The 12,452-nt window shown below is 33.1% G+C and overlaps 3 protein-coding genes and 1 long non-coding RNA gene across 9 annotated transcripts in view; 1 reads left to right on the top strand and 3 right to left on the bottom strand.

Moving 5' to 3' along the window:
* The window catches only part of LOC122402066 (DENN domain-containing protein 5B), a 37,382-nt gene extending 36,205 nt beyond the window's left edge, over positions 1 to 1,177 (bottom strand). For all 5 annotated transcript variants that reach the window (XM_043404579.1, XM_043404576.1, XM_043404581.1 and 2 more), the window contains exon 1: positions 909 to 1,177. In XM_043404579.1, coding sequence (XP_043260514.1) covers positions 909 to 1,026 — 118 coding nt within the window. In that variant the 5' untranslated portion in view covers positions 1,027 to 1,177. The remainder of the gene's footprint in view (positions 1 to 908) is intronic.
* A 528-nt stretch (positions 1,178 to 1,705) lies between these two features.
* LOC122402093 (coiled-coil domain-containing protein 22 homolog) lies at positions 1,706 to 5,073 on the top strand. Of its 2 annotated transcripts, none has more exons than XR_006259496.1 (8): positions 1,706 to 1,833; positions 2,395 to 2,566; positions 2,652 to 2,952; positions 3,105 to 3,349; positions 3,537 to 3,953; positions 4,039 to 4,479; positions 4,583 to 4,753; positions 4,831 to 5,073. XR_006259496.1 is itself a non-coding variant. In XM_043404617.1 (8 exons), exons 1-7 carry the CDS (start codon positions 1,781 to 1,783, stop codon positions 4,700 to 4,702), a joined length of 1,749 nt encoding a protein of 582 aa, XP_043260552.1. In that variant the 5' UTR covers positions 1,706 to 1,780; the 3' UTR covers positions 4,703 to 4,719; positions 4,831 to 5,073. The 2 variants fall into 2 exon arrangements, 1 of the variants encoding a protein (XP_043260552.1); XM_043404617.1 differs by having other exon boundaries at positions 4,583 to 4,719.
* On the bottom strand, positions 5,070 to 6,932 carry LOC122402094 (28S ribosomal protein S27, mitochondrial-like). The gene is made up of 2 exons (XM_043404618.1): positions 5,769 to 6,932; positions 5,070 to 5,587 (listed from the first exon to the last, which is right to left on the bottom strand). Exons 1-2 carry the CDS (start codon positions 6,825 to 6,827, stop codon positions 5,297 to 5,299), a joined length of 1,350 nt encoding a protein of 449 aa, XP_043260553.1. The 5' UTR covers positions 6,828 to 6,932; the 3' UTR covers positions 5,070 to 5,296.
* A 321-nt stretch (positions 6,933 to 7,253) lies between these two features.
* LOC122402148 lies at positions 7,254 to 9,256 on the bottom strand. The gene is made up of 4 exons (XR_006259499.1): positions 9,149 to 9,256; positions 8,320 to 8,326; positions 7,711 to 7,760; positions 7,254 to 7,385 (listed from the first exon to the last, which is right to left on the bottom strand). It is a non-coding gene; the product is annotated as an uncharacterized LOC122402148 (long non-coding RNA).
* Between the last annotated feature and the right edge of the window lie 3,196 nt (positions 9,257 to 12,452).

The following is a 12,452-nucleotide window of genomic DNA, read 5'->3' as shown; positions in this document are numbered from 1 at the left end:
ATATCAATTATTCGTAACAGAACAGCTTTACATATAATATTTAATGATAACCGTTTTTGCATCATATTTTGCTACGAAGATACTTCGCGAAAGAGGATTAAAAATAAGCGAATGAAAATATCGATTTAAGTGACATTAAAAAAATGTACAATTAAAAATATACAAGACACACGCTAATCGAGCATTTAACTTTCAACCAAACCCTGCTTCCTTCCATTCTGCTAATTATGTAAAAGTATCACAAAAACTATTTAATACTAGCAGCTATATATTTACGTTTGAAAACGCATCAGAAACGAAGCGTTTGTTCCTAGATAAATCATCGTACAATGTCACATGTATTCCAATCTTGGACGTGTAGACGTTTAATATTTAGTGCAATGTACATTCACGTACCAAAAAGAAACTTACGATACGCGTTCAAACGAACTGTCAATTCGGTTCGTCGACAGAAATGCATTTTCCTGTGGGTAGCACTGGCATCGATTGAAATTCACGTGTCTATCACGTGTAAATAAAACAAGAAGATACGCGTATAATACTGTGCACAATTACTAACCGGACCTTGCTAACAAACTTAATCCCACGATCTTTAACGATTAATTCCGTAACTGTCTCGATTCGTAAAGTTCACAGCACAACAATACCGTATTAGTGTAAACACTAGCAACATCCGATACTGGAAAATATCGCTGCCCCGAGATATATTGTCTATCGTTGCGCAAACTAGCGATTTCGAAAATTGCAACAGCAGTGCAACCTTTCTTGTCAGGCCATAAAAAATCCGTCTAACGTACGTTCATGACCGAGATTGAACTCGTTCGAGGTTGAATACTTGAGAAACAGACGACCAGTCCTGGCAAGACGGCGTGATTCGCGGATGCGTTTAAAAAAACTGTAGGACTCACCGTAATACTTGTCTGGCTCCAAGCCCGAATCTTTGTCCAGTCCGCAAATGACAAAATAATCCGCGAACCTCTGTGGATGTTGCTCGGGACCCCGCATTATCCCCAGACTCCCGTTCATCTTTTCCAGGAGAAGATCGTGAATCGGGCTCACCTCCGCGATACACGAAGCACCCTCACGAAAACGATTTCCACATTGTGAACTTCCACGAAACTGTCATTTCACGCGAGAGCGAAACAACAGCTGATGTTGACGCGTACCGAACGCAACGCACGACTCTACGGAGTGCGGACCTCTCGCCGCGAATAATTGATCTTTACTTGGCGCGGTGAAGTTAGCCGCGAATGTGGCGCGCAAATCTGAGCGGCAACAAATGGCGCGGAAACTCGAATCTCAAGGCGGGCTCGTAACGAGAACGTAACGTAAATTACATTATCACGATACAAAAAAAAAATAAGTTAATTAACGAAAAGCAGAAATAAATTAAAGCAGGAATGTATGATGTGACTCAAGATGGCGAAGAGAATATTAAGAAACTAGACAGAATCATTGAAGCTACCTAAAATTAATTAATCGATTAATTTGGGTATTCAACGAGAAAAACACACAGAGTTGTGTAAAAAATATAGACAAGAAACTCTCTAGACTCTCTTTACAGAGATTATTATTATTATATAAAATCAAAACCGATCAGTATAGAAGAAACATACTTCACGTTGGTGAAACTGAAAATTTGTTGCGCCATCTGCATAATTGCACGGTAGTACACAAATGTTTCTCCACTCATAGACAGGTTAGATTCTTGCAATTCAACTTGGATTTCTTAAAATACGATAACACTGCAGGGGATTTTAGAATTTTCACATTTTTACGGATGATGGAAGGGATTGACCATATAATTCTTCACTCGTTGTGTCAAATAGGCTGGTGAGTTGCATTTTGCATTGTTTCAGTGTATATTTGCCTCCTTTGATATCCAATGTCGATTGCATTCTATTAAGAACAAAAGTAGGCGGTAATGTTTATTTGTGTTTTTCTGTCAAAACTAAGACACTACAATACTTTGTAAATAAAACCACAAACGAGAATATTACAAAATTGCTGAACACGAAATAAATTTTACCGGCTAATCTTGACAAAGTTTACAAAATCATAGTAAATACACATTCATACCTCGTTCCATAGCTTTTCGCTATATAACGGTTTTTATTATAAATTAATTATTAATATGAGTATTAAATAATTAATAAATAAAAACTGTTGTAGCAGAAAACAGTATAACGAGATATGTATCATGATAAATAAACTCGTAAATGTAATTTTAAAAAAAGATACGCAAAATAGTAAGTATATCGTCCTAATATTAATATTTATTGAAAAAATTAAATGAAATTGTATAAATCGCTTTGCAATTAGTCGACAATTTTTCAATAATGCTTCTTTAATTTAACATCTTTGTACTTTAGATAAATCTTAAATGTATTTTAGTGATATAGGATACAGCATAACAAATCTCAGTGATTTTAATACAGAACTAGTGGTAGAAGCAACAGTGAAATGTCTAGATATAATAAGACCAGGTCTTGGATTGTCTACAGTTTTACCTATAAACATGGCAGCCCGTTTTCGATTAGGTGCCACGCTTGCTCAAGCATGTGTAGTAAGATATTAAAAAAAAAAATAGTCTTTTTCATTTATCTAACTACATAATTTTATTTTTGTTAATACATACTTCATAAATTTAGGAATTAGGATACAAAGGTGATATTGGTTACCAAACATTTTTATATAATTCAGAAGCTGACCTACGAAGAGTTTTTATGTTTCTCATTGAAAAACTACCAAAAGAATATGATAAGACCTTAAATGAACCTATTAGTAATATTGCATTATTAGAAAAGTCTATAGCATCAGAGGTATCGCAAGGATTTACAATCCCATGGTTACCACATTATTGTCATACAAAAGGATTTAGAAATAGAGGCAGAGCAAGCATCCCTTATGTATCTGTGAATTTAGAAATACCGACATCAGAAGGTGGAGAAGGTAATATTGATTGTTTATAACACCATTTAATATTACAGCAAAACCCTGTTATTTCTGATTCATTAGGAAAAAAAGATTATTTTGATTAAGCAATAACTTAGATCAGCAAAGCAATACTTAATTTACAAAAATGAAAATTTTTTTTATTGTAGAGTATCAAGATTATTGTGTACATTATCTGCAAACTGTGCCTAAACAAGTGCAAAATCAACAATCATTTTTACCTTCTCTGATATCCTATAACGCGAAGGCTCTTCATTCGCACCCTACGAATATACTTGATCGAATAAATTGGTTAAATAAAGAACACTGCAATAAAGTTACTTGTGTTAATGCATCAAGTGACATTAATGTTCTTAATAGGGTATCAATAAAAGATACAATGTTGACTTCCAAAGTAAGGTTTTTAAAATTAGCACAATGTTTGTACTTATAGTAGTGTCCACTTAATTGTCCGCGCTCGGGACCGGCTGCGGACGCTTAAGTAGGCCAAAGTGCGGACATTTAAGTGGGCACTACTATATTATTGTCATACATAAGTATTATATTATACTTCATCATTAAGATTTTTATTTTATGTATAGCAACCTCAGGTAAAAGATGAGAGTATTAAAAAACCTATGCTTCCAAATCAAGAAATATTAAATAAAACGGAAAAACAGGAATTAGAAGTAGAAAAGATAAAAAAAGAATGTGAAACTCTTAAAAATAATATGGAAGAACTACAAGATGAGATTAGAAAATTAAGTACTAATATAACACAAATAACAATAAATTATCAAACTGAAGAAAAAGAGTTAACAATTAACGAGGAACAAAAGAAAATTAAATTAAGAATTTGCGATCTACTTCAAGATGGCGAAGAGAATATTAAGAAACTAGAGACAGCAATTGCAGCTACTACAAATAAATTAATTAATTTAGGTAATCAGTGGGATGAATATAGGGTACCATTAATTCAAAGATATAGACAAGAACGGGAAAAGCATTCAACGAAAGCTGTAAGTATTACTATACATAATAGGAGATAGTGAAATTTTAAGTATATTCCTGAAATAAAAATGTCATGTATGTATGTATATATAGAGCGCAAGTCAAAAGACACTCGATGAAATTAAATTACTGATAGAAAAGGAAAAAGAACTTCAGGAGGAATGTCATAACAAAAATCAACAATATTCGCAATTAGTAACAGAATTTAAAAAACTTAAGTCAGTAGTGAATAGATCTGAATATACTCAACAAATTTTAGAAATAATTAATAATGTTAAGAAACAAAGGGACGAAATCAATAAAGTTTTAGTTGATACACGGGAAATCCAAAAAGAAATCAACACGCTTACAGGCAGAATGGAGAGATCATTTACAGTTGTTGATGAATTAATATTTCGAGATGCAAGGACAAACGAAGCATCGAGAAAAGCGTACAAATTGCTAGCTACGCTTCACTCCGATTGCAGTGAACTTGTAAGTTTAGTCGAAGAAACAGGTGCCACTATACGAGAAATTAGGGACTTAGAAGAACAGGTAATATTGGCTCGTGATGTAATTAGAATGATCATTTTTAATTCTGATGTAATATCAAAATACGATATTTAATTTCATTGTTGTATTATACATTTCCTTTTAGATCGATTCTGAATCCGCGAAAAATGTTGGAGCAAATTTGGAAAGAATAACTGCTGATTTGGAACAAATGAAACAAGAAACGGCAGCATTAACTGCGCAACTACAAAATAAATCTTCGTGATTGTTATATAATATAAGGTACTACAATACGAGTCGTAATAACAACGACCAGGTAAACGTTGCATTAATATTGTGTTATATATCAAAATTGATTACAAGATTTATGAGATTATATCGTTACACTTACAGAACATTCCTTACAAACGAATACGAAGACCAAACCTGTTAAGACTAATTGCTAAATGTGTGCCTTGGTCCGAAGTTATGTAATACTAAATGTGCTTAAAATTGGGCCAAGCATGTGACATAAATTTATTCAATACCAACGCTCAAACGGAATGTTATTTGTTACAGAGCCTAATAATTTTTTAGTATAAAATTTAATTGTATAATTAACTTTCATATTTCTAAGAAATAAACGGCTTTGGAGAAATCTACTACAAACATAAGTACTACATATTTAAAAACCACTTCTAAGTGATTATGTACAAAATACGAAAGATAAATAACATTTAATATATTTTTATTGTCTCTTACCATTATCATCCTTTCTATATCCTTTCAAGAATAACTTCTGTTGAAATACAATTTTATTAAACAATTTTCAACTACAAAGTTTCATTCATCGATTATGACTACACTAGTTATTTAACATCTATTTTGTAACAGTTGGTGGTATATATTCTGCTTGTGTCTCCAATTGTTTGAGTTTCTTTACAGCATGATGCATTTTAAGAACGCGTTCCATTTCTTCTTTGTCTTTTTCTTCTAAGTGTTCTATTTCTAATTCTATTTCTTCTTCTTTGTCAAAGAATGTCAAAAGTTGTTCTTGTTCTTGTAATTTTTTCTTTATTTGTTTAATATTTTGTATTCTTTTTTCTCGATTTATCTGTTCTAATTGTTCATTTAATAGGTTTTGTCTTTGTTCTCCCCAGACAATATATTTCTAAAATATTAAAAAATTTTTTATTAATTATTTAATATAGTGCGATCGAAATGAATTTTGAGTCTTCAGCTCTCAAAGCTTGTACCATAGTTTAAATTGTAAATGCTAAAGTCTTAAATAAGTCTTATAAAAATCACACAAATTATATTTGTGTTAATAAGTTCTTAAAAATATTGATTACCTTTATTTGTTCATTTATATCTGTCTCAGATTGTTTATCAACTGCACATTTAATTTCATTCTCCAATGCTTGGATTAAATTATCTTTACACAGACTTACAGTTTTTAATTTTTCAACTTGGGACATTACATTCTTAAATTCATCTGTCATTTCTTCTACAGGTAGGTTTTCATTATCTTTTTTTATCAACTCAAAAATTTCTTCATATATAATATTATCATTCTCTTGTCTCAACCACTTTTCTATTAACTCCAATATATCTTGATACTTTTTATATAATATTAAGCCTCTTAACTGACAAGTCCTGCCTAATGTATTATTCATAATTTTTCCATAGAAAGCTAATGTTTTTCCTACCAAATCACGTGGATCTGTAAGATCAAAATGATCATCAAAGAAAGGATTCCTAAGATAATCCACGCGTATTTTAATTTCTTCTTTGGAATCATCTATAGAAACTGGTGGCTTTGGCCAATCATCAGGTTTTTCCAAATATTTGTAGCAGGAGTATACTGACAATGCGTTAGTTATTTGATTCTCATAATCTTCTTGTAACATAGGTAAAACAGCAATTTTTGCTGCACTAACATAGTCCTTCTTTTTTATGTATGTGTCCATAAGTATATTATAACACAAATGGTCGGGAAAAATACCATAATTGAGTCTGTCGTGCAATACGTTTATAATATCTTCGGTAAAATCATTATCCAACAAATACCTAATGACAGCATGATGTGTTGACTCTAATGTGTTCGACGTTTCAGCAGTTAACCTTAAATTATGAATTGAAGTCAACAGTTCCTCAACTTGATATTTTTCCAATACTGTGTTCGCGAAAATGTCGATATCCAGTGCATTTACTTTCCCAGCAGTTATATGCTTATGTTCTATGTCTAAGGATAAGTTTTGTGGTTTAATTTTTTTCAATAACGGAGTTTCAAGCCGAGATTGCCATGCTTTTTCGCACCGGTACGCTTCGGACAGAAACGATCGTTTTTGTATCAACGCTTTTTGAATTGTACAGTAGGTTCCCTTTCCACACTTCAATGTTTTCAACATTTTCAGTCGTATTCTCTATCAGTGATTCATAACTTCACAAAGACTTCTTACTCAAGTAAAAGATTTACTTCACTCCCGATGGGTTAAAAATGCTTCACTCCTCACACCAACCTAACCAGATGGCAGACTGATTCCATCATGGCAGACGGACTACCATGAGGAAAGTGCCTTCCACTTACGTACGACCCGATAAAAAGAAACCAGTGGTCGATTGAACTACCGAAATCGGAACCGTTAATAAACTGTTAAGTTAAAAAACACTTCTTAACATTTTGTTCCACTTTAATAGGAGTGTATCTTATGTCATAAGACACGCATGGTATAGAAGTTGAACATGTACAGTAGTGCTCACCTTATGTAAATGGCCTGTTTTTCAAGAATTTTTTGTGAAAAATGTAATGTGTAGATTGATTAAAAATTTTAGGTATCATTTATTAATATTATAATGTAACATGAATATTTTTTTAAAACTTTAATTGTTAATAACAACGGTACAATGGCGGCTTGAAAATGGCATTTTGTAAATGCGCCGTGCAGCGTACAGGTTCCAAAAATGATCTGAAATAAAAAAATTAAAATGCATTCTTTAGTTTATGGAAAAACGCTCACCATGACGGTCTTCTTTTATTAAAATTTGCAAAATTGTAAAAATGGCGAAGTTTTGAAGAAAAAAAGGATTTTGTTTTATAAACAATTGTTAATATCAGTGTTTTAAAGAAAAAAATAAAAAATCGGAGCTTGTCATGCTAAGGCCAATTATTTACAGAATATTTGTGCCAAGTTTCATAAAGATCGAGTGATTAATTTTGCGTTGTGAGAAAAACGCGTTTAAAGTTTGAGTAACAGAAAAATCGTGAAAAATTCGTAATTCATTTTAACTTACCGCAGTTTTTTACTAGTATGCGATTCCAGGGCCATAGAACAGATCTTCCTCTTCTTTGAAAAGTTGTGACTTATTGTTAGCCATTTTTTCTTCTTTTAGAGAAGCGCGAGCCTCTTTTGTGTAATGAAGACTGCGGTGCTCCTGCTGTCTAATACGGCGTTTATTTTCATGTTCAGTGAATGTTTTGCTTTGCTGTTCAATTACTATACTGAGTTCTTGCATTGCTTGAAGGACGAACGAAAATCCTTCGTTGAATATGCCGGCAGCCAAAAAAGCAGCTATTTCAATAATTTTTATGCCACAATTAAGATGCTTAGGAGCTAAACGCCAAATGATGGCGTTAAAGCTCTCGTTAACAATTTGTGTATGGCCACCTAAACATTTCTCCAAGAAATCATCTCGTGACAAATCATTGTAAATTGGACGAATATGTTTTTGCACATCTTCGTGTAATGGAGGTGGATGGTTAAACTCTTGTCTCAAGGCTTGTGCAACGCGCCACTTACACCATGAATCGGCGCCGGGAGGACAGTCGTCGTGCTGCGGCTTTTCATTTGTTGAAGACAGATGATAAAATTTTGTCATTATCGCTTTTCTCATGTCAGTAACAGAATCACTGTTACGCCTGATAGCGAGACCGTAGTATTTTGTCAATTTTTTTATTAACACATCGGTCAGCTTTCCTTTTCCTCCTAATTTTGCACTTTTCTTTACATTGCGCAACCGACTACCCATCCTCTTCTCCACATGTCCAATGCACTCGTTCAATTTAATTTTGAACTCATGACCATACGATTCAATATCCAAAATTGCCTTGAACGTTTTAGCGTCACCGTCTCCTATGTAATTACTATAATGTACTCCGTGTAATTGTTCAGAGTGGAGAAACATTTCTACGACAGCATCTACTTCCATCTTACCCGAAGAGCCACTGTGATTCACTGTACAATGTCCATTTTCTTTATGTTCCAAATATTCGGGGTTCTTTTTATTATTTTTATAATATGCACATGTCTGGCAATAACTATTTTTTACCAATAAATCGATGACTTTCCCCGAGCGTCATTACACCGTAGAGTGAAGAAAATCCTCGTTTTTTCAGGAACCATCTCCAGACACTTTAAAATTTAACAAGGGTTGTTCCTTTTTTTCATTAAACTGTTCTTCCTCAACAGCTTTGTGACACGTATCATTAAACATTTTTTTGCAGTGAAGTATGTATATGCTGTATAATGCCGTCATAAGCACATACACTCAATTCACAGCCTAAATCCATCATGCCGCAAAATATCTTTATATCCTTTACGTGCGACGCCTAACAAACGCATCACGAACACAATTCTGCGGTTAATTTTAAAACTGTTATTTACAAAAGGTCCCGAATTAATTAAAGTAGTCCCACACGCGCATGTAACGACGATTTTAAACCCCAATCCACGATTGCCTGCTTCTCCAAATGTTTGCTTTCGTTTACATGTTTTGCACATAAAATTATCCGAAATTGCACCAAAAACACTGATAAATTCTTTAATTCATTAACAGCGTGTAAAATTAGTAATTATATCTGCTGACATAGCCTCCACTCGTCTCTTCACTTTCTGTTTCAGCACTCCTCAAGTCAAATTTTTTAGGAGCTTTTCGTCGTCTCGGACGATTAGGACGATAATTAGGATTATCATCTTGCACTTTTCGACTCATTTTCACTATTGATTACACGGTATCTTGTAGTTACTTCTATATTTCTACAATGTCTGTTTCTGAGCGTTCTGTCTCGGGTTTTTACCTTTTGTCAAAAGATAGGCGTTTTCAGTTTCCACTAATTAGGTGTTCGCCTTATTAGACGCCTCCTAGTACATGCTTTGGTGGGGTTCCTACCTGAGTGCGCTATCCCTTGTATCCTTGCTAGGATGACCAGGTTTATGCTGCGGCTATCGCTATTTAGTCTTCGGACTGTCGAAATTAAGATATTTTATTGTTGGCGAAATCCGTTTTCTGCTTTCCAAAAAAATAGTCAAAAGTCACGTCCTCATCATAAATCTGTGTCCCCGTCCCGGTCGGCCTGGTTGTTGAGCAACTGGCCACTAAAATCTTTACAATCTCTACCAATTTGCCTACACTATATCCTTATTTTAATATGCTCTGCGAACGACTGATTTGAATCGAGAGACGCTGCTGAATTGAGCGAGGGAACACGTTTTTCAGAACCGATATACACATAATTGGTTGTAACACAGTTAAATAACAAAGCAACCATAAGACCAAGCGTCCGACGAGTATTCGACTACCCGAGCCCCTGTGTCCAATACAACCATTTACTTTATTTTGAAAATAAGGTACAAGGAAATCTCTGATCACTTTCTAACTTTTTTTATTGTATTCCTGAGGAAATTTCCTATTAATTTAAGCAAAAAAAAATACTCCAAAATTTCATTTTACATAAGGTTCCTCCCTTAAGTGACCCCGCTCGGGACTGGCCGCGGACAAAAATGCGATTACTTATGTGGGCACTACTGTATTTCGATCGAAGCTTGGAAATAAAAGAGTAAATGTTAATCGGACGTTCCGGATAATCAGCACAATAAGACATACATACACACTGGATACTGAAAACCATGCTTATTCTAACATTATTAAGTATTTTTTTATAATAATAAAGAGCACCAGATATTCATCAAAGCAGTACTACTCCAAGAATGATAGTTGACAGAAACTGTGATGGAGTCTAAAGGTCATATTTAATGATTTTATATTTTAAAGTTTCGGCCAGGGTTTCTCAGTTTCATCCTTTGAAGATTGTTATGTTAAGAACGAGTCGGGGCTGAAACATTTTTTTGTCATATGTGACGTTACCATTCCAGGAAAGAATAAAACTGCAGCGTTAACGGTACGGTAGGAATTATAATTGAATTTACCGATCGTCAATAATCTTAATAACACTTTTGCATTTATAAACAATGTATATTATTAGAAATTAGATCACCAAAAATGTCCGTGAATTTTTAAATAATTAATTTGTTTACGAAATATTTATAAACAATTTACATGAAAATTATTATATTATTTTGAAAAATGACATTATAATATGTTAAATGCATTTTTCGAAATAATAACTGACGAACAGCTTTATGAATCTACAAAAAAATGTACATAACATTAGTGAAGGGGAAAAAGTTTCATTTCATCACGATAATGCAAGAACGCGCAGTACACAAGCAACACTCCAGAAAGTTAAAGAGCTTGACTGGGAAGTTATGGTTCATCCTTCATATTCTCGAGACCCTAGACGTTGTCCCAAGTGATTACCACCTGTTTCACAGTCTAGAAAGTTACTTAATGGGAACTAAATCTTTAAACAAAAATAAAGTTCGAACATTATGCATAAAAACTGGAGCTCTTCTTCTGTTATGATAATATAAATATGTATATACGGGGGTGTAATGCAGTGGACCAATATTTTTCAAACTTCCCTTTTCAGTGACCCTTCTAGAGTAAACTTGAATAATCATTAAAAAAAATTATGATTGTGATCTATTTGATCATTTATTTTATTACTTTTTTTTAGTATGTTTTAAAATTAAAGAAAGTTTAACTTTTAACATAATTGAGAAGATTTCACATTTTAATCGACTTTGGTCTTTAATTAGAATCCGATAAAATTTATTAACCGATGAACTGTCCAATAAACCGTGAGAATGTACAATGTAACTCAATAATAATGCTTCTATTCATGTGAACATGAACCGTGTATTAGACAAGGTTACATTTATGGATATTATATCATGTAACAGTTTATTCTCTTGTATATTCCTGGAATTTTTCTCTTTTTAAAAGACCATTGTAAGAATAATTTTTATTTTTTGATATTTCTATGTTATATTTTTACCGAGCTTCCGATTCAAAGATTACTTTTTACCACCAATGCTGTCATAAATGGAAATCGTTTCCGCTAATGATGCTCATTATCAATCATAATTGACAGGAAGATAATAGAGACTGCACAATATCTGTGTTTGAAGTCAAAGATTTATCCAGTCGAGAATTGCTTAAGGGTTTTTAATATTCTATAAGTATTATACAGGGTGTTCGGCCACCCCTGGGAAAAATTTTAATGGGAGATTCTAGAGGCCAAAATAAGCCGAAAATTAAGGATACCAAATTTGTTGATTGAGGCTTCGTTAAAAAGTTGTAGAAACAATTTCCGGCCACACAGTATATTTTCGATAAAGAATTTTTTTCTCGAAAGTACGTAGGATTTCGGTGGTATGTCTATTCACCAAAAATGATTGTAATTGACCCTCACAACCGAAAATAATTTTTCTAGAACGATTGGAAATTTTTTAAATTTGAGCCGTTTATTTTGAAAGTGGCCTAAGTCCATTTATCTTCAAATCGAGATATTTAAGGGTTTGCGTTTCAATGAATTTAAAAATATACGTATAGGATACTAATGAGTCATACTGCTTAAGTGTATCTAAGGGTGTTAAATTTATAGTTCCTATTAAAATAGTGGCAATTATTAAGTGAATAATATGCGTTTTCTTATCAAGAATGGAGTTAGGCCACTTTCAAAATTAACAACCAGATTCATTATAAAATTTGAAGGTGCCCAAGTCCATTCAACATAATTTAAGATGCTTCAAATTGAAAAAAACAATACAGAATTTATTTTACATATCTTTAAAACTCCAATTTCTTGGCGAACCATTTCCGTTTGTTGAACGTCTTCGTTCTACAATTTTGCG

This window comes from Colletes gigas, unplaced genomic scaffold, assembly GCF_013123115.1.
Source record: "Colletes gigas isolate AHSC1104 unplaced genomic scaffold, ASM1312311v1 Colletes_gigas_Sc00033, whole genome shotgun sequence".
NCBI classification, from domain to species: Eukaryota; Metazoa; Arthropoda; class Insecta; order Hymenoptera; family Colletidae; genus Colletes; species Colletes gigas.
This window is presented reverse-complemented; position numbering and strand designations above follow the sequence as displayed.

Coding starts and splice junctions, on each gene's coding strand:
- LOC122402093 (XM_043404617.1), top strand. CDS start 1,781: ATGATGGAAGGGATTGACCATATAATTCTTCACTCGTTGTGTCAAATA. Junction 2,567..2,651: donor CGCTTGCTCAAGCATGTGTA/GTAAGATATTAA, acceptor TCATAAATTTAG/GAATTAGGATACAAAGGTGA. Junction 3,350..3,536: donor ATACAATGTTGACTTCCAAA/GTAAGGTTTTTA, acceptor TTTTATGTATAG/CAACCTCAGGTAAAAGATGA.
- LOC122402094 (XM_043404618.1), bottom strand. CDS start 6,827: ATGTTGAAAACATTGAAGTGTGGAAAGGGAACCTACTGTACAATTCAA. Junction 5,588..5,768: donor ATATAAATGAACAAATAAAG/GTAATCAATATT, acceptor TTAATATTTTAG/AAATATATTGTCTGGGGAGA.